The sequence below is a fragment of the Mastigoproctus giganteus genome, chromosome 6, assembly GCF_048544385.1.
Source record: "Mastigoproctus giganteus isolate SK-2022 chromosome 6, ASM4854438v1, whole genome shotgun sequence".
NCBI classification, from domain to species: Eukaryota; Metazoa; Arthropoda; class Arachnida; order Uropygi; family Thelyphonidae; genus Mastigoproctus; species Mastigoproctus giganteus.
This window is the reverse complement of record NC_143580.1, coordinates 66,333,806-66,359,745: the sequence shown is the minus strand read 5'-3', so window position 1 is coordinate 66,359,745 and position 25,940 is coordinate 66,333,806. Positions and strand designations below refer to the sequence as shown.

The 25,940-nt window shown below is 34.8% G+C and overlaps 1 protein-coding gene across 1 annotated transcript in view; it reads left to right on the top strand.

The window, feature by feature from the left end:
• Nucleotides 1–25,940, top strand: part of LOC150084386 (nucleoporin NUP42-like) — a 58,886-nt gene that overhangs the window by 15,635 nt on the left and 17,311 nt on the right. Inside the window, exons 3-4 of the mRNA XM_090376210.1 lie at nt 5,030–5,201; nt 16,214–16,300. Of these exons, the coding sequence (XP_090232336.1) occupies nt 5,030–5,201; nt 16,214–16,300 (259 nt within the window). The remainder of the gene's footprint in view (nt 1–5,029; nt 5,202–16,213; nt 16,301–25,940) is intronic.

The window sequence follows — 25,940 nt, the reverse complement described above, 5'->3', positions numbered from 1 at the left end:
GCTGAAATTATTGAAATTTGTGAATGATCAATAAAATATTTACAATGCAAAAGCTCTTTTATTTCATAATCAATATATACTTTCCGGAAATAACGTAATTGACATCACTTCCGGAAAGTAACTGAGTTAGTGTCAGACCCTATTTGTAAAGTAACTGATGCTATTTTTGGAAATGTCATTTGACGTCATTTCTGTTTCATAAAATTGTGACAAATTGGTTTTACTGCAGTTCAAAATTTAGTAGGTGCCGGCAAAGATGTTTACACATCAATAGTACATTAAGTGATATTTATGAATCACAAAGAATGATGCACTTTGCTGAGAATCAGGCTATTGCCATTGATTTTCAAGGAGGTAGGAGTGTTTGGCTTTTAGAATGGTTTTGAAAATCTTAACAAAATAACACACTTTAATCCTTTCACGAATATGCATATATGAAACACTACTCCAACACAGTAGCTGAAATCAAATTAAATTTGTTTGCTTTACCACATTTGATTTTCAAGCAGGGAAATCTTTCTGCTCCCTCTGAAAACCATGTACTCAGTTTAATTCTAAAATATAAGTTCAACTCTGAGTTGCTAATAACTTTTTAATTGTACAGAATCATCTGAACAGGTGAATCTGCTATATGTTTAATGTCTGAAATACGACAGGAGAGCTGGTAGGTGTCCTCTGTTAATGAACATATGCCAAGCTATGTACAATGTACTTTGTCCACGTGAATAGCCAAGCCATGTATGGAAGTAAAACCTCTATTTAAACATATATAATAAACTTATGTGCTTTCAACTAAGCCTTAACACTGAATACTCACCCTTGCTTTTCAGTAAGACCAGAATGATCCCTGTGATTGAAAATTTAAAGCAGCAAAGCTTATGAATTTTATTTGATTTCAGCTATTATATTAAAGTATCCCACTGTAGTTCGGTAGTATTGCACTGTATAGGGCAAACACAGCCTAGTTCTAGGGGTTAAAGGTGCAGGTAATGGTTGTTATCTGTTTAATGGAAGCTTTACTTTCGTACATCATTTGGCTATTTACTTAAATTCAATACATCATTCACACTTCAACATATGCTTGCTAATAGTGGCTACCACCAGTACTGGGTCCTGGCAGTTTTGCAGTTTTTAAATGTATAGTGTATTCACCTGTTTGGTGATGCTATACCATTTTGAAAAGATATTAGCAGTTAAGCAGAACCACTTAGTGCTTAACTAGGCCTTGGTCTTTAATATGAGGAATCAACCATCTGATCAAAAATTGAATGCAGTAAAGTGTTAAAATTTTAGATAATACAGCAGTTTTTATATTTACAATAGTTTCAAAAATCAGCATAGAGGGGTACAATACAACCTTTCAAAGATTTGAGATGGTTATGCTTATGAAAACTTAAATTGAAGAAATTCTGCAGAATTTGGATCTAGAATTTGATGAATTGAATCATATAATATCTGTGTAAGTGTAGAAGATGTTGCTACATTGTCAAAAAAAAGAAGGCAATGCAAGTTTTCATTTTATTTTATTTTTTTAAAAGATTTTTAGCATTTTTCATACATTAAAAAAAAAATTGAGTTTGATTTTAATTTTTATTGTAACTTTGCTTTACTGTTTGTTATGTGCATAAAATTATTACATAAAAATTATGTACCTAAAAAGAAAAATTATGTACATAATTTTTCTGTTTTTACAAATCTAAAATTCCTTGGAAAAACTCACTAAAGGTGGCTTGTATACTGTTCAGAAACTCACTCACCAGTGGGCTAATATCAAGTAAAAATAATAATTAATAAAAGTCAAACTCTATATGAAAATGAAAGTTCAGGATGCCAAGTTTTCCAAAGTTTTAAAAGTAGCAGTTCTTTTCATTTATTATCATTAATTTGGATGAATATTATCATTAAATTCTTTTCATTTATCATTTATCATTAATTTGGATGAAAAGACTGGGAATGCTGTTCGGACAGTGTCAGATCTCTTAAAGTCTTCAGATTTTCAATATATAAAAATTCTTTTTTTTTATGAGAACAGTGTGCTGAAGCTTTGGACCGTCTACACCAGTGATTTTCAACCGGGGTGCCGCAACAACATTCCAGGGGTGCCATGGAATTTGGGTTTAAGTTACTTAAACTTATTTTTTTAAAAATCTATGTTTATTTCGTTATAAAAAGGTGTACAGTACTTTTTAATTTTGTGGTGATCTATAATTGATGTTTATTGAGTACCTCTATATAAAGAATAAAATTATATACTATATATATAATTTGTATTATGAAATGTAATTTTTATATTTATATTATTGTAATAAGTATCATATAACATATATATTTTTTAATATTGTTTTAATATTAATATTATATATATATATATATATATATATATAGAGAGAGAGAGAGAGAGAGAGAGAGAGAGAGAGAGAGAGAGAGAATTGGACCTAAAACAGGCAGAAAACTGAGTGGGGGTGCCGCAAAACCAAATAAATTACTTAGGGGTGCCGTTATTAAAAAAAGGTTGAAAACCACTGGTCTACATCTTAGCATCAAACTTAAGTGACCAGGACAACTGACAGAATGAATTATCCCATGAATTTCAAACCAGATTCAGGTCCTGCTACTTAACATGTTTGCTGCCGTTTATATTTTCCAGGGTCATCCCTATGTGCTTTGGGGTGTTTCTCTGGGACAGTGGAACAAGTAGGTAGTGCTTTTTAGTAAGCGCATTTCATCTGTGGAGAGTCATTACTCCAAATAATGCCGGCATCTGTTGTTTGTAGCATTCCTACATCAGCAGATGCATTTGAACAAGATTCAGAATTGGCATCACTTGAATAGAATTCTATTTCAGTATCAGTTGATACTGAAATAGAATTCTGTTGATACTGAAATGGAATTCTATTTCAGTTTCAGTATTGTAAACAGTTGATTTAGTGTCATCAGCTTCAACATGCTGTCCATCCCTGTTCCTTTTCCGTCTTGATGTTCCAGGCTATGGATCCATTATAACAACCCTTTAGGGTAAAATTTTATAGGAAAACAATTTTTACACAAATTTTTATCAGTAGAAACACATTAAAGGTGATGTTTTGTTTTTCACAAACTAAAAAATTAAAATTCAGCAAGCATAATTTTCAAAAAATGTTACCTTTTCTTCTTGTGGAAAATACAGAACTAGATAAAATAATTTCAGCTTAAGCAAAGAACATATGAAATTGTGAACCAGGTATACAGCTTTTATAGCACTCTCTAGACAGTGTGATTGACACAAAGCAAAATCCCAGTCATAATGCTAGCCTACAGTTCAAACAGTGTGTTGATTTTGCTCAGTTATTCATTTTGTGTGCCATTTCTTTTACAGTGCTCATTTATTGACCACAATTGAATGGACCCATATCTTCTTTGAGACACAAAATTGAAATTCATTTGAATGCATTTGGGCAGTGAATATATTAAGATACATTGGAAGGCACTCAAGTGTGCTTGTACATGATTTCCTCCAACATGATTTTCATGTCTTTAGTTTATTGAAAAAAAACTTTTACACTAGGAAAGAAGGAATTTCTTTCTTTTACTTTAATTTTAATTTAATATTTTCAAAGGAAGAATGTCTAGATTATTGGGATACATGACTAAATGAGCCTCAATTACAACTGTAAACATGTTTTCTTTGAATAATTAAAACATTTTTATAGTTAAAGTTGAGTATAGAAAGCTACATAAATTATTTCATTTAACACGTTGACTGCCAAGGCTTATTTGGGTAAACTGGTCCCGACGCAATTTGAGTTAGGCATGTTAAATTATTCAAAAACCCAAATTATAATATATTCATAACCAAAACTCATAAAAAAAACTTATTGTTGTAAAAAAAAAAGCCTCGCGAATTATCTTTTAATTGGTGTATGTAATAGGAAATTCTTCGCGGCAGCCAACTACGAGTTAACTCAATTAAATCATACATGTTGTAACTTGCAGAATTCTCTGAATATGAATCTGTGCTGTGCGTAAATCCACTACAGTGACACAGACTTTGTCATGTATGTTGTATTTAGTACTTTGTTACTTGTTTTTTTTTTTTTTTTTGTTTTTACAAAAAAAACAAAAAAACAAAACAAAACAAAACATGGATAAGAAGAATAGACCACTGACCGAAGAAGAAGAGCTTGAGTTCTATGATAATGTGAGTGACTCGGAATTTGAAGAGCTTTTTGATGAGTTGTATGTTTCTGGTTTATAGATCAAATGCTCTCATATTATTCAGCGCTAAGAAAAACCATCACATGTCTGAAAAAAACTGCATTACCTATTATAGAAATATATATGCATAATGCATACATCCTTTTCTTTCAAGTTACGAGTTTCTCTGAATTTCAGACATTTTATGGTGGAACCGTAACTTGACAGAAAAGTTACATTGAATCTTTGATTGGAGAAAAAATTCTAAACGTTCCAAGAAGATTAGGTCTGAATGTAAAATTCATTATTTAGAATTTCAGTTGGCTATACCACCAACTGAAAAAAAACCACGCCCGACTAAGCCGTGTTGAGTATGTACGAGAAATAAAAAACTCCACGGAATACGCTATTATTGTCCTGTGCACTAAGAGAAGCTAGCTCTTTGTGTGAAGAAAATTTTTTTTTTTTTGTGAATAAATTCTGTTTTCTGACACCGTGGTTGATTTTTCATTCTTATCCCAGAAGCCAACTATCCATTAGTTGCACATATTTGCTATGAATATACTCGTAGTTGTGCAGGCCATACCAGTCCGAGTTAACTCGTAGTCGGCATTCAACGTGTTAAGAATAATCTGTTATGAAAAGCTATATGTAAGTAATTATTTTAAAAAATCTGTTGTAAAATTGTTCTGTGAAAAATTAAATTCCAGTGCTAATCTTATAATTCCAAATAAGATTGCATGTCTACAATTGATAAATATCAATTGTAGACATGTATGCATTGCTATATAAGATTTATTTAGTTTTAATATATGTATTTATTTTTAAGGTGTAATATGTTAAATCCCTTTTCCAGATCATCAATAGGTGAGGATATACTCACATGGAAAAATGGAGGACAGTGGCCATTTTCTTGTTATGGGCCAATCAAGAATAGAGACTGCTTCCCTGGATTTACAGATATTTCACCTGAAGAATTAAGGTGGAATGCATACCAGGCATGGAGTGCTGGCTCTTTTGAGAACTATGTACGAATAAAGTCTTTTGTTAATAAATTTATTGCATTTTTATAACATTTTAATTCATTTTAAAAAAAAAGCTGATAATTCTTAAAATATTTTAAGTGTTTTTAAGTATATTTTAAATGTAAATTTTAAGAGAACTTAAACATAGTGTTATGAAAGCTGCATCCATTGGACGTGACTGCTAAATAATTATTATTTGCCAGATAGAATTTTTTTAGAGTCCTGTTTATAACATATTCAGGAAAACCTTGTTAATACAATATCAGGTTATACAAAGTTCTCATTTTTACAAACTGTCTCATTCCCCTTCAAAAAGGATAGGCATTCTAATGTTAAAAAATTTGTTTAATTTAAAATATTGTTAACACTTATTACAAAGGTAATGTCTGTGCTTTGGATAGTATAGCCATACTTTTTGGTATGGTTTTGTACAAAGTATACCGATCATGCTGCAGTACTTAGCTGTCAAGGTTATTTTGTCATTCAGTTTAGTGTGAAATATGAGGGGAGCTAAAACACAAGTGGAATGTTTAGCACTACAGCTGTGGGCATCAGTGTAATAAAATAAATTAATTTTCTGCTTTATACTCTGGGACAACCACATAAGATCAGAGGAGTTTACACAATATAGAAAGAATACAAGAATATCACTGCATTTTGTAGTCATGTGGGCTTGAACCATGGTCACTCTAGCACTGGGACGTCAAATGTCAAGTTATTCTGAACAAGTGAGATTTCATGTTTTGAACAAATTTTATTTTTTCATGAAGTAAACATCCAGTTTGTGTCAAAAGTGAAATTTACTGCTCTTTGACTTGGATACAAAGCAAAATGAGTTATACTTGGATTCTAAACTTAAAATCATTGAGTAAGTTGATAAGGTGGAATGCATCAAAACAGAAATTGCAAAGCAGTTTAACATTCCTCTACCAGTGTTATCAATGGTATTAAACTGTAAGAAAATGCTTCTGAAGCTGGAATGGTGCTAAAATGAAGAAAACATGCATGTATTGCAAAAGCAAAGGTTAAAGACCTTGAGGAAAGGCTATTGAAATGGTTCTGCTAGATGCAGGATCAAATTTATCACTGTTGAGTCCCCTGCTGAAATAAAACATAAAAGCTGATTGTTTCATTCTGAGCCCTGGTATCAGTGATTTGAAGTATAACAATAGTTGGCTGTAACAAAGTTTTAAAGAGCCAAACAAGTGTCTTCCTTGATATCTGCAGTGAATTTGGAGGGGTTGATAAGGAGAAATTCTAGAGTGGCTGGAGTCTGTGCAGCCAGTTCTTATTGATTAATATGAAAAAAAAAAAAAAGAAGGCATTTTCAACATTGATGAGACAGGAGTGTTTTACAATTTACATCCAAATAAAACACTAGGTGTTCATGTTAAAACTTGCCATGGGGAAAAATTGAGCCAATGGAGGTGACAGTGGCATTGTGTATCAATGCAGATGATACTACAAAGCTTCACCCTCAATCACTGGCAAGTTTTTCAGCCCAGATATTTTAGAGGAGGGACTGCTCTCTTCTGAGTACAAATCATACAAAATGGTTTAGCTTACCACTAAAATTTCTAATGATTGCTGTGCGGCAATCATTAGAATTTAGAATTATTGGGTTGTTAAATATTAGATTGATATATATATATTTTTTTGTCTCCAAATTCTTCGAGTTTCATTCTGCCACTGGATCAAGTTATCATTCCTAACTTAAAGTCTACAGATCTTGCCTCATCCATTATTTGATCAACCACCTTGAAGGTAAAACAGCATTGCCCCATAAATGGAATGTGTTTGATGGCCTTTGAAATATGGTGATTGCTTGGGATGACATTTCTCCTAATGACATAATAAACTGCTTTGCCAAAAGTGGCTTTATCAAGATGGATGTAGAACCCTTTTCCAGAAGATGAAACTTGACCATCAAGTTAATGAATGGGAGGAATTGAGGGGACATATGAACCTCAAAGAAGAATTTCAAGAGTATATTCATGTGGATGACTCTGTTGCCACCACAGCTACACCAGCAGATCTACTAAACACTTAGTACATTCATTAGTGAAGATTATAATAATGTGCATACATTACTTAACAAATTCAACGCTTAAAATGCATTGAATATGATTAAAAATGTACTGGCTAATAGGCAGCATTGAGGTGTTTTGAAAGCATTGAGGTGCTAGTAACTTTTGATCAGATCTATGCTATTGTTTCTGCAGAGATTTGAATTCTGAATCCAAATAGCAATAATTTTTTTTTATCACATATTGTTTCAAAGATATTTGCTGTAATGTGATAATGACTGATGCTGAAGGGTTACTTGTCTGATTGCTGGCATCATAATACACAAGGTTAAATGAAGTGGAATGTGCTGCAATCTGTTATATGTGTATGGTTACAGTGTATGTCTATTAGCATGTACTGCTGAATTGTGTGTTGATTGCTGTTTTTCATTCTGTTATTAACAACACCACTATTGGCTCATTCTATTTCTCTTTATAGCTGTTTGCTATACTCATTGTAGTCATTAGGCCTATAACACAGTCCTACTGTCATTTTTGTTTTTCCAGTGCTTATGTCACACTGTTGCATTGGCTGTCCATTTCAATTGGATGCACTGCCTTAGATTTAATATGCTTCTTAACTAAGAGCATAACCTTCCCTCCCCTTCTTGTCCTGTTTATCCTATCTGTACACATTGTATTGCTCATATTCAAATTCTGCATCCCTTATTGTATGAGTATCACCATGTCTCTGATATCCCTACAGTGTCTGCATTTGGGTCTATAATTTGTCCATACAAAATATTGTTGCTTTGTGTAAGTGGGATGGTTCATGTCAACCCTCCATTCGTTCCAAATGCCTGTCCAGCTCAGCCTTAAATTTATTTAGGCTATTAGCTTCCACAACAAAAGATGGCAGCCTGTTCCACCAATCAACTACCCACTGGCTAAAGGCAAATTTTCGCACATCTATTCTACAACTGTCTTCCCTCTATTTGAATTCATGACCTCTCAGGTTTTTAATCTGAGCAAGTGGAAGAATCCATCAGCACTCAGCTTTGCCCATCCCATTCAAAGCCTTATACACCTCAATGAGATCATCTCACAGGTGCATACTCTCCAGGTGCTGCAATTTGCAGAACTTAAGCCTTTCTTGGTAAGAGCACCACTTTGTTCCCCTCACCAATCTTGTTGCCCTTCTTTGTACTTGTTCTAGTAACTCTACATCCTTCCTAAAATGAGGCCTCCAGACCTGTTTGTTTGTTTTGTTTGTTATTTGGTTTTTAGGAGCGTTAGCAACTAAGGCCATGTTGCTCCAGGGATATGCGATGGTCATTCCCTGACCTTTCTGCAACCTCTGTATTTGGTGATCACGGGCTCGAACCCCGGTCTAATCAAGAAGCGTGTGCTATGCACTGCTGCTCCTGACCACCTGGCTACGGAGGCGCCTCCAGACCTGCACACAGTATTCTAGGTGTGGCCTGACCATTGCCTTTTATAACGGGATAAGAGGCCTCCGTAGCCGAGTGGGCAGGAGCAGGAGTGCAGTAGCACACGCTCTTTGAATAGACCGGGGTTCAAGCCCCTGACTGCTGAATACGGTCGATCTGCCAACCCGCACTGGACCAGCGTGGTAGATTATGGTCCTCCCTCAGCATGAATTGTTCAGGAGGCTTCCATCCTGCAGTGGGTTGATAATGGCTGCACTTTACTTTTTTTTTTAATTACCTCCCTGTCCATGCTAGCAAAATTCCTATATATTATTCACAAGACTCCATGACCTGTCCTGGCAGCCCATCTGCACTGCTCAGCGAACTTCATATTTGACTTCACAATTACCCCCAGGTCTTTTTCATGTTCCACTTCCCTGAGTGTAGTACTACACAGTTGGTAAGTTTCTCTTTGGTTATTGCTACCCACATGCAGTACTTTGCATTTGTCAATGTTAAACTTCAGTTGCCACTTTTCAGCCCATTTGCCCAACTTATCTAGATCCATTTGGAGTAGCATACTGTCGTTAACAACCCTGCCAACCTTTGTATCATCTGCAAACTTGGACATTAAACCTGATATACCTTCATCAATATCATTGATAAATATACAAAACAACAATGGGCCCAACACTGAACATTGGGGGACTCCACTAATAACATTAGTCCACGAAGGGCAGCGTCCATTGATTATCGCTCTCTGTCTTCTCTGAATCAACCATTCTTTTATCCATTGTAGCAACTTGCCCTTAATGCCATACTGCTCCAATTTGTACAGTAGTCTTCCAAGAAATAGTATCAAAACTTTCCAAAAATTCAAGTATATGATATCAAAATTATTTTTGCATCCAGTTCCTTTGTGACCACATCATAGTATCCAATCAAATTTGTCAGACAAGACTTCCCCTTGACAAACCCATGCTGTGTCTGAACTATAAATGCATTGCTTAGCAGCATCATCTTGTTTAGATGATCCTGCATTGCTTCTTTAACCAGTGACTCCATTATTTTCCCTGGAACAGAAGTTAAACTAACAGGTCTGTAATTATTCGTGTCACCCTTTGATCTCCCTTTGTGAATTGGAGACACATTTGTACGTCTACAGTCCATGGAGACCTCTCCTGAGTCCAAGGAAGCTTTCATAATTATGGCTAAGGGTTTGCTTACTTTCTTTGCTGCTTCCTTTAATATAACTGGATCAATCCTATCCACCCTAGGTGCCTTTCTTATGTTCAATTTCAACAATTTCTTCTCTACTTTTCTCTCAGTTATTACAAAATCATTTAGCTTCCTGCCAGAGTTTGATAAGCTCCTAGCCTCCACTTCCCTACAGACTTCCTCATGTGTGAATGTAGATGTGAAATACTCATTCAGTTTGTCAGCTACCTCAGAGGTTCATCAACAATCGAACCATCGATGTCAAGTGGACCAATCTGATTCGTTCCCTTCCTTCTAGAGTTTACATAAGTAAAGAAGTCTTTGCTGTTTTTCTTTGCGCATCCTTTGCCAAAGATTTCTTGTAATTTGCTTTTGCTTGCCTAACCTCCTTTGTGATTTGATTACAAACTAGCTTATATCTACCGTAGTCTTCTGTGTCACCTGAAAATTTGTGCGTGTCCCATGCATTTTTTTTTCTGCCATGAATCTCCTTAATTAATCTGCCATCCACTTAGGCTTAAACCTTGAACAGTATTTCTTATTTGGTATGGAAGGCGTAGTAGGTTCCAAGATTACTTCCTTGAATGCTTCCCATTTAGAATTTGCTGTTGGTAACATTATCAGTTGGTCCCACAGTATAGAACCTAAAACTTTCTGAGACCACCATAGTGACCTTTACGAAAGCAAAAACCTTTCCCTTTACCCCTGATGGTTATTTGGTTTTTTTTTTTTTTTTTAGGAGCATTAGCTTAGTTGCTAATGCTCCTAATTGCTAATGGCCATATTGCTCCGGGGATATGCGGTGGTCATTCCCTGACCTTTCCGCATCCTCCGTATTTGGTGGATCACGGGCTCGAACCCCGGTCTGATCAAGAAGCACCCCTGATGGTAGTTACCTCTTTGAGTAAATCCCACGTCAGCACACTGTGGTCACTGCCATCTAGTGGTTCCTTTATCTGCTGATTCTTAATGCATGAAGAATCACTACTGATAAGTAGATCAAGAGTATTACTCCCTCTAGTTGCCTCCCGAACATGCTGCTGTAGAAAACAATCATCCAATAAATTCACAAAAGCCTTGCTAGTGAGTGAGTGACCAACCTACAAATTTCAGTCAATATCTGGTAAGTGAAAATCCCCAGTTATAAGACAGTCTGATTTACTGGCCACCCTATTTCTCTGTACAGTTGTTCATTGTACTCATCAGAGTCATTAAGCCTAGTCATTAAGTCCTATGCTCAATTTTGCTTTCCGAGTGTTTATATCACATCAGACTGACTGAACATTGCACTGTCCACCCATGTTAGCTGGATGCACTTCCTTAGATTTTGTGTTTCTTAACTAACAGCATAATCTCTCCTCCCTTCCTATCATGCCTAGCCTTTCTGTACACATTGTACTCTCTGAATTCCAATTCTGCATTCCATATATCTGTGTGACACCATGTCTCTGATATCCCAACAATATGTCTTTGATGTCTTGACCAGCACCTCAAATTCATCAAATTTATTTACTAAACTCCCAGCATTGGTGTATGTGGAAGTATACATTCACCCGTTCTTACTCTTAGTTATCCCTACACAGCCCATGTACACTGAGTGGACAGAAATCATGGGATACTTACCTAGTAACAGGTAGGCCCACCTTTTGCCCGGATAAAGGCAGTAACACGGTCCTCTAGCTCACGGAAGTGTTCCACAGGTTTTCCCCTCCATGCTTGCTGCACCGCTGTCCATAATTCTGTCTCATTCTTGGGTGGAGGATCCAAAGCTTGAACGGACATTTTCACAGCATCCCAAATATGCTCCACAGGGTTCATGTCTGGCGAACAGGGAGGCCATTCAATGTTGGTAAAATCTGCAAAATGCTCTTCGAACTATGTTCTAGTCACCAAGGCTCTGCGGGGAGGTGCATTGTGCTGTTGGAATGCTCCATTGCCTTGTGGGTGCATGATAGCCATGAAGGATGGAGATGGTCTGCAAGGATGGACACCTAACCTGGACTGTTCAGAGATGCATCTAGACATACCAGAGGTCCCAACATGTGCCAATTGAACATGCCCCAGACCGTTACCTATCGTCCACCTGCTGGAACAGTTCATTGTTTTTTTTAAGATTTCTCCCTGGTGTTCTTTCCAACAAATATGACTTCACTGATTCAACCAATGGATCAGAACATTATTTCAAATGTCAAGCTGCACTACCTGTCATTTGCCTTTAAGGAACTGGTTACAAGACAGATGGTAAAGATAAGTAGTCAGTCAGGGATTGGTAGAAGGCCTACAGTATTATGGAGGGCATAAGAAATATTGTTGCGGCCTGGGAGGAAGCGATAACCAACTCTATGAAGAGTAGCTGGAAGAAACTGTGATTAGAGGCATGCTACAACTTCAGAGGATTTGAAGAGAATGGAGCAGTGGTTGCCAGTAACACTGTAAAGCTTGCTCTCCAACTAGGAATGGATGAAGTTGACATTGACAATTGTGCAGGTGCTACTCCAGTCACACTGCACAAGCCTCACCAACAAACAGCTGGTAGAGCAGAACAGTAGTGATCTGTCGAGGATGATTCCTGTTCCATCTCAAAATTCCTGTTCACAACAGGAATTTTGAGATGACTTCAAGCTTTTGAGCCCACCATTTAAGCCTTCAAGAAGGAGGATGTGCTATCTGGCCCATCATCCTGTCGGTAATTCCAATCTTCTCTCCCAACATTGCCAAGTTTTCCATGTTCCTGGTTGTGCCATACACTGGCAGGTACGTTAACTTCTGTATTTAATTCTTTTCATTATTATTCATTTGACAGGGCAAAATTTATTTATTGTTATATTTAATGTGTTTATTATTATCCATACTATTTAGTAACCAATTTTGACATTGAAAATGCATCTTCATGGGACTGTGCTATAACAACTCTATATACCATTGATTCAGTTAGTGCACCTGTTTACAAGAATGCATCCCAAGCATTAAATAGGGTACGTGTATTTAAACTTTTCATTTTTTCCAGTTCGCAGGGTCTGTGGAACGCGGTAAGCCTGGTAAGCAGGGCATAGGGGCGCTGACGTTTGGGGGTGCCAAAATTCAAAGTTTTTATTATAATAATATTTAGTAAAAATATCTCAAGGGCCCCAAATACATTTATGCCTAGGGGTGCCAAAAATCTAGGGCCACGTCTGCTGGTTCTGAACTAATCCTTCAGAACCTGAAAATATTCATGTTCGGAATCAATCTAGTCTCTAGTGTCATTGGTGTGTGGAATGAAGTTTTCACACGTTAATGATGCCATAATCAAGGTGTATTTGGTAGTCCACAGATCAAAGAACTGCTGAAAAATTAAATTTTAAAAGTGTGTTAAATTTTTTGGAACTGGAAGTTAGGAAATCCTTCAAGAAAGTTTGTGAACATTTTTTGGGTAACAATGGAGCTGATAACTACGAAATCTTGATTGAGAATTTATTAGAAGCCTACCAAAATCTTATCTTTATTGCAGTATGTTTCTAAAAATAAATACTTTCATTCCCATTTAGGTTTTTTCCCAGGTAACCTTGGTTGACATAAACCTTTATTGAAAGCACTCTTGGACACATTAGCAATGAACACTGAACATTTTCATCAAGATATTAATATTGCTATTGTAGAGAAATGCTATCAGGTTGGCAGATATTGATCAGAAGCTCCCGAGAATTACAAAAGAAAAAACAAAACAAAAAATTATATTTTCATGCTGTTTATTGTAATACTTGTTAAAATTTTAATAAATGCAACCTATATTCTTCTGTTTGTGAGTGCTAGGCAGTATTTGACTTCAAATTTGAATTCAGCTCATCAAAATCCAAGAGTTGTAACACTTCTTCAGGTAACAAAACAACAAAGAGTTAGATTAGCTTGAATTTCTGGTCATTCTGGAATACTGGGAAACAGATGTGCTAATCAAACTGCAAAATATCTGACAAATGTAATCTTTCTTATGCATTAAGTTCCATACAAAGATGTTATCCCTTTTGTTAGAAAAGCCTCTGAAAATATGTGGACCCAATCCTGGCAATCTCAAAAAAATAATTATAACAGATCAAACAACAGCCAAAAATGCTGGAAATCAAGTTTTCAATCAAATAGACACAAAGAGGTTATCCTTGTGGCTTTGTATTGGACGCACATTCAATGCACTCATCTCTTGATAAAGGGTGATTCTCCACAATGTCCTCAGTGTCGTTTCCAACTCACTGTAAAGCATCTAATCTTAGAATGCCCATGTTACTAAACTGCCCCCAATCAGCTTTCAAATCATATGCACACAAAGCATTAACTCTTCACTTATTCTGGGAAACCACTCAGATGTAAATCTCTTTACCTACCTTAAGTTAATAAATCTTACCAACCAAATCTAATTCAACTAGAATCAGTAACAACATAATGGGTAATAGCAAAACTTGAAAAAGTGCAATATAACCTAAGCAGCCTTTGCACCATAAAACTATAAACAACAAAAATGAGATGTACCATATTTCAGGATGGGAAAAAAAAAAAAATCGAAAGCTTAAAAATTTGTCGTCCAGTGTAAGATACAGTGAACAACAACTAGTTCTTTTGAAATAATTTTTGGGGATATTCATTAGAACAAAATTTGGGTGCAGTGGGATGATCATGCAGCTCTGAGAAGTTCATTTTAATGGCATTTTACTCTACTTTCATTATTATTAAGATTCATCTAAAGTTTCTGCCCTTACGTAACATACTTTTTTTGCATTTTATAAAATAAAATTGCAAATATAATATAATATAATATAATTTTAACGAGTTAACTAAGTTAAATGGTATGGCTCAGAATAAAATATGCCTAAGTTTAGCAACCTTGCATTAGCTATTGTTAGTGCCAAGACACCTTAATATGTTATATTAGTCTGTTGGATATATCTGAGGAACGTTGTAAAGTTTATTTACGTTTATGGCTCTGAGTTTTGAGAAAAAGCTTTTATTCTAGAGAATTATTTCGATTAATATGGAGTAGGCTAAGCAAGTGGAACTAGTAGGAAAATTGTACATAAACATTTCCAAGCTGAGTTTAGTAAAGATCTGCTAACCGAGTGAACAGTATTGCTTTTGGTGAAAAAGTTTAGGCAGATGGGTTTAATGTTGAATAGACTGCAGCATGTGGCAAAAAAACTTGGTATGGAAAGAATGTCTTTTCAAAGAATGAGTCATGTGGTTGAGTTACCACTGTGAGTATAGGATTTGCAAAAAAGACATTATTTTGTGCTTGCAATGTTGCAAATGTGTAAGGAAATTAATGAGTATTTTCTCCACAATATTTGGTTTTTTGATGAGTGCTATCTCATGTTGAATGGTTATGTGAACAAGCAAATGACAGCTTCTCAGATTTGAAAGACCAGTTACGCATATGCATTCTCTGCATGGTGACAAAGTAACTGTCTAGTGTGCTATTTTGGGTCATGATCTCATCAGACTTTATTTGTGGAAGGTTAACAGGGAAATCTTGTTACTGTGAACCAAGAAAGACATTACTACGTGATTGTCTTACCCTTTGTTCAAGATCTGCAAAGATTTTGTCATACAAGATGGTGTTTGCCCACACACTACTAGGCAAATGCCTTGCAGTGTGTGGGCAAACACCATCTTCTTGAACAGCATTTTCTGCAGCATGTAATCTTCAGGGCAACAGACTTTCCATTCCCTCTGAACTTGGTTACAGCTGAGAAACTTTGAAGTTTGTTCACCAGCGATGGCCCTCACTTTTGAGAAAAGGCTTTGAACCAAGGAAATTATTTTTGTTCATACAGAAATTATTTTTTGCTCTTACGAATCAGAATAATTATAACCGTCCTGATTGAAACACTGCTTTAGAGAAATGCGAAACTGATTGATTATCAAATTAAAGTAGATTAGGAGAAGTGGGATGGGCTTGCCATTTTTGATGATATTGTCTTTGCCGTGCAGAATGTTTGAGTCAGAACAATTATAACTTTTTCTTAATAATATTACAAAGGAATCTGTGTACAGAGATCCAGTGCCCTGCAACATTATGCAGTCAAAAGACATCAGATGTGTGATCCAGTGATTTTCAGAGGACCACATTAAGAAAATGTTTGATAACCCACGTCACTATTCGTAGCAAATATGCACCACAAATATAGTGGTGCATATTTGCATGTATTTGTTAGAAATTTGTAATGTAATGTGTTCTACTTCAGATAATTCAGAAATAAATAACTCTTCTCTCTTCATTTTTAGTCTACTTTATTCTGGGCCATTCTCCATGATATTCAATTTACAAAACAAATATTTGTATTAAACTGAGACAGTGAATCAGTTCTATTTGAGTATATTAATTTTTTTAATATAGATTCAGCTTGTAAAGCTCAGCCTATCCCAAGTTGAAGAAAGGAGGAACCAGTTATGTAACTCTCCTTCAGAGCTTCAGCAGGTCTTGGTACTATTTCTTTTATACTTTCAGTGTAGAATAGAAAATTTCTTATGTGGATTTTTCACTGTTGAAACATTAAAGAAATGGTTAGAAAATCTATTTTTTTAGGTGGTGGTGTCTCTCGCAGACTATCAGATAATTTTTATATTAAAATAATTATAGTAGATAAAAGATTATTGCTAAGGTTAAGTTGAACACTGAACTAGGAAAAATTTTAAATGACTATCAGTATATTACATCTTGGCGAATTGATTTAACCCTTTTGTGAGTGAATTCCTGGATGCTCATGGTGAATGTGCATGGGGCTGTAGCAGCGAGTTTTCTGAATTCAGGTGGGCAACAGGTAGCTTCTATGGCAGTGTGCTCTGTGGAGTGTTTATTTATGAATTATGAAGTTTTATAAAAATGAACATGTTTTACTTAAAAATTTTTAAATATTAATTTGTTCTTATTTTGAGTTGCTTGTCCAATGAGTTGAGTGCAATTATTTTCAGAAATTAAACCAGAATTTAAAAATTATTCATGGCAAAAAAAAATCACGAAAAAATAAATAAGCTCCTTTTTACTTGTTTTTGATCTGGCAATATTTATTCTCTGCATTTGTTTATGTATCACAGGATTCAGTTGCATCAATGTACAGATCAAAATTCTCAAGTATTTATTCATTTTTGGCCTTTGTATGCTTAAATCATACAACTGACAATAGCAGTTATAAGTTTTCATTTGATTTTCAAAGCCATTTTCTTACTGCCATCTGTTATAAATTGTACCTGCAATTACTTGGAAACACAGATATTATATAATACCTATGAAGATTTCTAAACATTTCTTGCATTAATAGGCACTTTATCTGAAATGACCTTGAAACACATGCACATGCACTTTTGGCCTTAATATTGTTTCAGGTTTGTGCCAGTCTAAATCTTGGCTGCATTTGTCTTTTATTTAAATGTTCTAAATTTTATACAGTGAAACTTCCCTTTAACGGACAGCCATGGGGAACGAAAATGTGTCCATTAGAGAGAAGTGTCCGCTAACAAGAAGTCTGAGGGGGAAAAAAAAAAAAAGAAAAGAAAGAAAGAAAAATCGTTAAACTTTTAATGTAAAATTAAATTAAAATATATACAGATTTTGAACAATATTTTTGTAAATAATATACAATTACATACACAAGAGATAAAGAAAAATCGTTAAACGTTTAATGTAAAATTAAATTAAATTATATACAGATTTTGCACAATATTTTTGTAAATAATATACATACAATTGTGCTATGCATATTATGACTTTATCTTAAGAAAAATACATACAGTAATCACTTATTTTCTTCTGCACCTTCTTCCGGCTGATAATTTTGTTTTCAACATTTGTTTGGAGTGAAGAAACCATCGAAAGTCCTTCAGTATCTTCTTCAGCGGCGAAAAACATTTTTAAACGATTGATTCGTATGAGCGCTTCTTCTATTTTCATCGGTGGTTCGTCGTTAATATGTTCTTTGACAGAATGACCTCCTTCCATTTCTTTATCCTCATGAGGAACTTCTTGAAAAATATCGATGATAATGTCGTTGATATTTTAGCCAGGGTCACTTGTAGCTGAAGTATCGTACATTATCAATAGATGTTGAAGTTCTTGTTCTTCTTGGTGCTCCACATTGCTGTTCACAACTTCAATTTTTGCGTTTGAGAAGCCAGACTTTACAAAACAGTTCATGACAGTTTGTTTTCTAATTGCGTTTACTGAAGAGGAAATCCATTGAATCGCATCTAGGATGCTGATTTTCTTTGCAAGGTCACTCGCACATTTTACATCGTTCATGTTTGCAATGAGATGTCTTAAAACACGTTTTCTGTAGTGAAGTTTAAAATTTTTTATTATCCCTTGATCCAAGGCTGACGCTCTGCAGATGTGTTTGGTGGCAGAAAAACGATTTGAATGTTGGACAATTCAATGTGCGGGTGAGATGTAGCATTATCCATGAGAAGAATAATTTTTCTGTTTTGACGAATCATGTTTTGGTTAAAGTGACTTATCCATTCGCTCATGATATCTCGTGTCATCCACGATTCAACTTTATGCCCTTGAAACAATGAGGATTTTGTGGTTTTCCCATAACAAGTGGTTGTTCAAAGTCTCCCAGCATATTTGTACACAATTGTACAGTCAAGCGTTCCTTAGAAATTTTTCCGCCCTGGCACTTTTCGTTTTTTAGACTCTGTTTTTTCAGGAAGAGCTTTAAAAAACAACCCTGTTTTGTCACAGTTGTAAATATCCTTAGCTTCAAAATCACGACATAAATCTTCCAATTTGACGGTCCACTCTGTTACAACCCCAGTATCAACAGATCCACCTTCACCACTTACGGTTTTCCAAGAAATTTTATGCCGAGTTTTGAACTTGTCTAGCCATCCCACAGAAGCTTTGAACTCATTTACTCCCATAGATTTCACAACCTCCAAAGCCTTTTCCCTAATAATAAGCCCATTAATGGGAATTTTTTTAGCACGTTCGCGACAAAACCACTCATACGTAACATTGTCAATTTGAAGTCCAACAGTTTTTGGGAATGATTTTTGAACCTGATCATTTCCGTGTTGCCAAAATTGTTTGAGCAGTTCATTTTTTTCCTTTAGGATGTCGCTTACCTGCGGCTTCCCGATTTTGAATTTTGCAGCGAGATTGCTAACACTATTTTTTTGCCGATCATACGCATTAATGAGTTGGACTTTATCTTTTAAAGTTAAATGTTTACGAGAAGACATTGTGCACTTCACACGACACTGAAAAAAACTGAAAACTGAAACTGAAAAGACGAAAGGCCGACAAAATCCCCCCCCCCATCTGCACACACTGAATTCATCAGAAGTTTTACATGTGCCTTAAAATTCTTGAAAAAGGGTTTAGAACAGCGACGTAAACCTTGATAAAATTCAGAGAATCGGAAATAGAAAATAAGCACACGATTGAGGCAATACATGGAAGAAAAGTTCCTAGAAAAGGACTGTGAGCTCTCCCGCAGTCCGTTGTGGGGAGATCAAATTAAGTGCTAATCTAAACGAAACAGTGCAGATTGCCTGTCCGCGTCCGTTACAGAGAATGTCCACTAGACAGAAGCTGCAAACACGTTAAAACCAATGGAGGTGAGTTGGGGAATTTGAAAATGTCCGTTGTAGAGAGATGTCCGTTAACGAGAGGTGTCCGTTAGGAGAAGTTTCACTGTATATAATTTCCTTCCACAGTACTTTTTTTATATATATTTTTTTTTTTCACTTCTGCCTTGGTTTGAATACTTTATTTGTTTAATTTATTGATACTTCACTTTTCCATTGTGCCTACCTCCAATTTTACTTTACATATGGCATAATACAGGCTTCTTGTTGTTGGTTTTGTTTATGCAGCCTCTGATGTTTGCCAATATTTCCTTATTGCTTTATTTCTCCAAACCTTTTGTTCTTCTTCAGAGTCTATAATTTTAATGTTTATATGAAATATTTATACGTATGCACGCGCACACACACACACACTTATACATTATTTAATTATAATTTTTATAATGAAAATAATCATACCCATTCTATGAAACACTCTTTTTGTGTACCACACATTCCATAATGGTGTATGCTGTGCTGAAGTTTTTTCAGAAGCATTGATATCACAGTGACATTCAATCTTATCAGTAAATTGCGTACTGCTTTATTATGCTCTTCCTATGAATCATATTATGAATGTCTGCAATGCAGTTTCACTATTTGTCCTTCCATTATTTAACCTGCCTTTTCTTGGGTCTACTCTTAGCATATTCAGTTTCAATAACATTGATTTTCTCTTACTGTAAAATGCACTTGTGTGTGGCTTTTTGCTTATGTTATTATTATTATTATTATTAACAACCATAGTTACTTATTCCATGAAGTAGCCATTGCTGATTTCCAGTTTAGTCTTACTGAATTATTAATATTCAAAATGATTGTTGTTGTTGTTTGGTTTTTAGGAGCATTAGCAACTAAGGCCATATTGCTCCGAGATATGCAGTGGTCATTCCCTGACCTTTCAGCATCCTCCGTATTTGATGATTCAAAATGATTACAGTGAAATCAGACTCCTGGTCATTTACCAACATAAAAAAAATAATATATTTTTTATTTAATATCTTTCTCACTCTAATACTAATGGTCTGTTCTAATTATGTAACAGCTTATGTTCTCAATTGCCTTCAACTCCATCCAATAAAGCCTTTTGGAGATTTCTAAGAATCTTAGTTCAGGAGTTTTTTTTTTTTTTTTTTTTTTAATATGAATAAATAAATACCAATCATCATATTTTCTGTAAAAAATCTTAAGCAATGTTGCTTATATCTGTGCAAAAGTGAGATAAAAAAAAATGATGCAGGGAATATTATAGAAATTTTTTATTTTATGAAAAAAACAATACAGATACTAGAAATTAATTTCATATATACAAGTAATTGAATTGAGAATGAAAAGAAATAAATAAGGAAGATAAACAACATATTAAAGATATCTTGCTAATACTGGTTTGGATTTGAAGTGTAAGTTTTAATCAGATCCTTCTGATTCATCTACAGATCTGTTTCTAAAATTGTGTTATGTATTATGTTATACAATTTTGTTATAAAATCAAGTTATAAAAAAGGTTGCAGGGAATATTACAGAAATTTTTTATTTTACAAAGAAAAAAAAATAGTATAAGTACTAGAAATTAATTTCATATTTACTAATAATTGAATTGAAAATGAAAAGCAATAAATAAGGAGGATTGCTGATACATGGTGATTATACTGGTCAGCATCAATTTCCTTCCTGGAATAATTTTGGCAGATTCTTGTAGGAATTATGTTCAGAAACTCAGATATATGCTTAAAAAGTTTTCATCACTCTCAGTTTTCAAATATCATAGGTTAATAACTGAAAATCAAGACCTATAGTTGGTTTAATCATCTTTTCCATCTATTTTATCTATTTATTTATTTTTTGTTTCTAGAACATTTGAGAGATTTCTAGAGCATTTGAGAGCTTCCTGCAACATTCTAGAATGTTCCAGAACTTTCTAGAATATTGTTACTTGTGGAAAAAAGGTCGGAATGTTTCTGGGAGGTTATAGAACTTTCAACGAAGTTCTCTAGAAACATTGTGAGCCTTCTAGAAACTTCTGTACCGGTATATATACGAGTGAGTTCTGCACCAAGCAAACATTTTCGTATTTCAAAAAGTGCATGTGTTTCAGAGAGCGAGTGATGTACCAAGTGAACAAGTGTTTTAGTAAATTAGTGTTTGTAAACAAGTGTTGTGTGCATAAGTGTAAATCGTAAACTCTGTTTAAATTAAAATAAAAATCTACAGTTCTTAATTGTGTTCTTATATGCACGTACTTCAACTGTACATGAAATATGTCACAGTCTTGCTGAAATAAGCCTGATAGCTTTTGCTGCATTTGTGGAGAAGTGGTATTAAAATTGCAGCAGAAGCCACAACTTGTGAGAAAAGCCTATGAACTCTGTTTTGGATGTAAGGTCCGAGATCAAGGTAAAGTATGGGCTACAAAAATTTCCTGCAGCTCATGTCCAACGACATTAACAGGCTGGCTTCGAGGTAGTCATAAATTGATGCCTTTTGCTGTACTGGTGATATAGCGAGAACCTCAAGACCACATAAATGATTGTTACTTTTGCATGACCAAAATTTCTGGTTTTTCTTGGAAATTCAAGCATAAAGTTGAATATCCCAACATACTTTCGTCTCTGAGGTTGGTTCCTCACCATGATACATTGTCAGTGCCAAAGCCACAAGAAATTTATGGACTTGACTCCGATTCAGGATTGGAAAAGGAGTCTCCAGAAGATGCAGAACCGAGAATGAGTACAGATCCACACTTTTAAACTCTTGATACTGCAAAGCTGCATCTAATCACCCAGGCAGAATTTATTAATTTGTTCAGAGATTTGGACCTCTCCAAAACCAAGGTTCATTTACTAGAATTACAATTTCGGCAGTGGAACCTTCTTGAAAAGGATGTCAAGGTGTCTTTTTATAGGAAGAGGCAATCTAACATAATGCCCTATCACTCCATGGATGGTGCTTTGGTTTATTTTAACGATGTCCAGGAATTAATGAAAGAGTTACATTGGAGCATGACCCCGAGCAGTGGAGTGTTTTCATTGATTCATGCAAGGTCAGTTTGAAAGCAGTTTTACTCCATAATGGAAATAATTATCCATTTGTACCATTGGCCCGTGCAGTTCAAATGAAAGAATGTACGAGAACCTACAGGTTCTTTTGCAAAAAATATGCTATCAAGAATACAAATGGAATATCATGCTGCCCTAAAAGTGGTAACTTTGCTGACTGGATTGTAAGGTGGATATGCTAAATACTGCTGCTTTTTATGCCAGTGGGACAGCTGAGTGAAGAATTGCCACTACAGGGTTAAAAAAATCCCAGACCATTCAGAAACTACACCAGGCCAGAAAAATATAGCACATCCTCCTTTGGTGGATACGTCAAAAATCTACTTACCTCCATTGTGCATCAAGCTAGGTTTGATAAAAATATTTGTGAAAATGATGCACAAAAAGAAGCATTTTCCTGTTTGAGCAAAAGTTTCCTTGAATCAGTGTGGCCAAGATAAAAGAGGGTCCTCAGATCAAATTGATATTCCAAGAAGAGAAATTCAGTTAAAAATTAAATGCTACAGAAATAAGAGCCTGTAAGGCATTCGAAATCTCTGCCCGAACTTTTTAAGCAATATAAAATCACAAAATTACAGTGAAATTATGGATGAGCCAATTTTAGCATGCAGGGATTTGGGATGCAACATGTCATTAAAGCTTCATTTCCTACGTTCCCATTTAGACTTTTTTCCTGAAAACTTGGGATCAGTCTCCAATGAACATGGTGAAAGGATTCACCATGATATTTCTCAAATGGAAAAAAGATATCAGAGAAAATGGAGGCTAAATATGTTGGCAGACTACTGTTGGAATATCGTACAGGAGACACTGGTGGATGATTATAAAAGACAAAAAACAGCAAAATAAGTGTTTTGTTATCAGATAAATATTTCTGTAAATAGAATAAGGTTAATAGACCCATTGTTCAGTATTTAGTACTGTATGTAACATTTTCTTAAAATATATAAAATCTTTTTTACTAGAAACTTAGTTTTTGATTTTAATCTCTTCCCACTTAAAATTGGTGGGTGTTACAGTAATATGGTTGCCATATTTGAATTCAGCAACGTCAAATCTACAAGAATCACCCTGAATTTTAACAGGGAGTGAAAAAATTCTTCTTTGCCAACCAGTGTTATCTTGCTGATGCTGAGTTGGATTTGAAGTGTAATTTAATCAATTCCCTCTGTTTCATCTCCAGGTCTTTTTCTAAAATTATGTTATGTATTATGTTATACAATTATATTATAAAGTCATGTTTGTATTTTTATAAATTTTTAATTTATAGACTTAATAAAAATACTTCTAAAATTACACTTCTACAGAAATAAAATAATATTAAAGTGTTTATACTGATGCAGTGAACACAATGATAAAATCCTGTCGTACTTTGACTCTCATTTTTGAGTAATTTCCAAGGCAAGCGAGAAACAATATCACCTGCTTTATCAGATAAACATAGTAACCGCACTACTAATTTAAAACACAAAGATCATCATCATCATCGTGAACTTGGTCGGGTTTAGGTCTTTTAAGACCTGTTCCGTTGTACCTCTTGGAGGTGGTCTTGTTCTCGCCATTATTGTCTTGGTCGACCAACATCTCTCTCTCTTGCCTGTAGATTTGTAGTTAAAGGCTAATTTTGGGATCCGGTCTGGGTTCATTCTTTCTATGTGGCTGATCCATTTTTCCTGATACCATTTTATGTCATTTACTATGTTATCTACTTTTAATTTCTCTTGGATATCTAAATTTCTTTGGTGGTCTAGTCTTTTTAACCCTAATAATGGTCTTAAAAATCTCATTTGTGCTGCTTCTAGTTTGTGTGCATCTTTCTTATTTATGACCCAAGTCTCACAGCTGTAGAAGAGGGCTGGTTTTGAAGTGATGTTGTGCAGTCGTAATTTTGTTTCAGTTGTCATTTGTATTCCGAAGTGGCGTTTCATCGTTCCATTCATTTTATTATATTTTTGTAGTTTAGTGTGGATGTCTTTCCCTTCATTTGATATTAAATTTCCCAAATAGGTGAAGTCAGATATTTGTTCTATTATTTTATCATCAATAACAATTTTGACTCTTTGTATGTTCTTTCCACATAATCCCATTGATTTTGTTTTTCAGGTGGAGATTTTCACCTCGTACTTTTTACCTATTTTATTAAGTTCATTTGCTGCTATCTGTAGTTCATCTTTGGATTTTGCAATTATAACTTGATCATCAGCATATAATATAGTTTGGATTTTATTCCTGTTGTTCAACTGTATTCCGCTGTTAATTGTTTGTTTCCATTCTTTAAGAATTTTATTGATGTAGATATTAAATAAATTTGGTGATAGTCCGCATCCTTGTTTGACTCCTTTATTGGTGTTAATTGGGTCTGATAGTTTGCCATTAGAAAATTTTATACAGACTTGAGTTTTTATATAGGCTTTGGATCGCTTTCCGGAATTGGGTTGGGATATTTTCTTCGTGTAGAATCTGCCAAAGTTTTTTTTCGGTTTACATTGTCATATGCTTTTTCATAATCAATAAACAGTAGAAATGTTGGTAGATTGAAACACAAAGATAAAAGCAATAATTTTTTGAGCAATAAAAGAGTAATTAGCAGAGAACATAAATGACTTCCACAGAGGAGCTAGTACATGCACATAGTTTAGAACAGCTGCAGTGAGAACCATCTTTAAAATGATTGTGATTAATGTTACCAGTAGCAAGAAAAAAACAATGACTCTTCCTCTAAAATAATAGCATTTTCCTCTATTATTCGTCCCTCTGCTTGAATTTGTGTGGAGCAAACAGGATAAATAAAGATAGCTAAATTATTTCTTTAAATTCCTAGAACTTACAAAAAAAAAAAACTTGGACACTTTTTTTACATTCTGTAGAGTTCAGACTCAATATAAGTTATAGCAGTGTCCACACGATAATTCACGACCACCTTCATTATATAAAATTTGTGCAATGTGGTTAATGAAATGCTTGAGTGACGAACTATACACATCTTGCATGGGCATATGCATAGAACATATGGGTTACTGTTGGAAGGATGGTGAGCACTTCTTGGATCAGGTCATTTCAGGTGATGAGTTGTTGTGTCATCATTGTGTTCCAGAGATTAAATGCATGGGCCAGCAATGAAAGCAAGCATCTCTTCTCCATATAAAAAGATTCACTTTATTCCTGGCTAGGAAGGCTATGTAAACATTCTTTTCTTCAGCCAGAGAACCACTTTTCATTGACTAGCTGCACTGTAATGTTATGATAAATGCTAGGCACAGTTGCACTGATATGACTGGTAAAATGTAATTACCATATTTTTGGACCACTGAAAAAGATTTCATGCAAGAAATCATGACAGATTGTTTTCACCAGCAACCAGTTTAATTGTATTTTATGGATATGTCTTACTCTGTTAAATGGTAGGACAGAGGTCTGAATGCTGAAGATATCCATCCCATC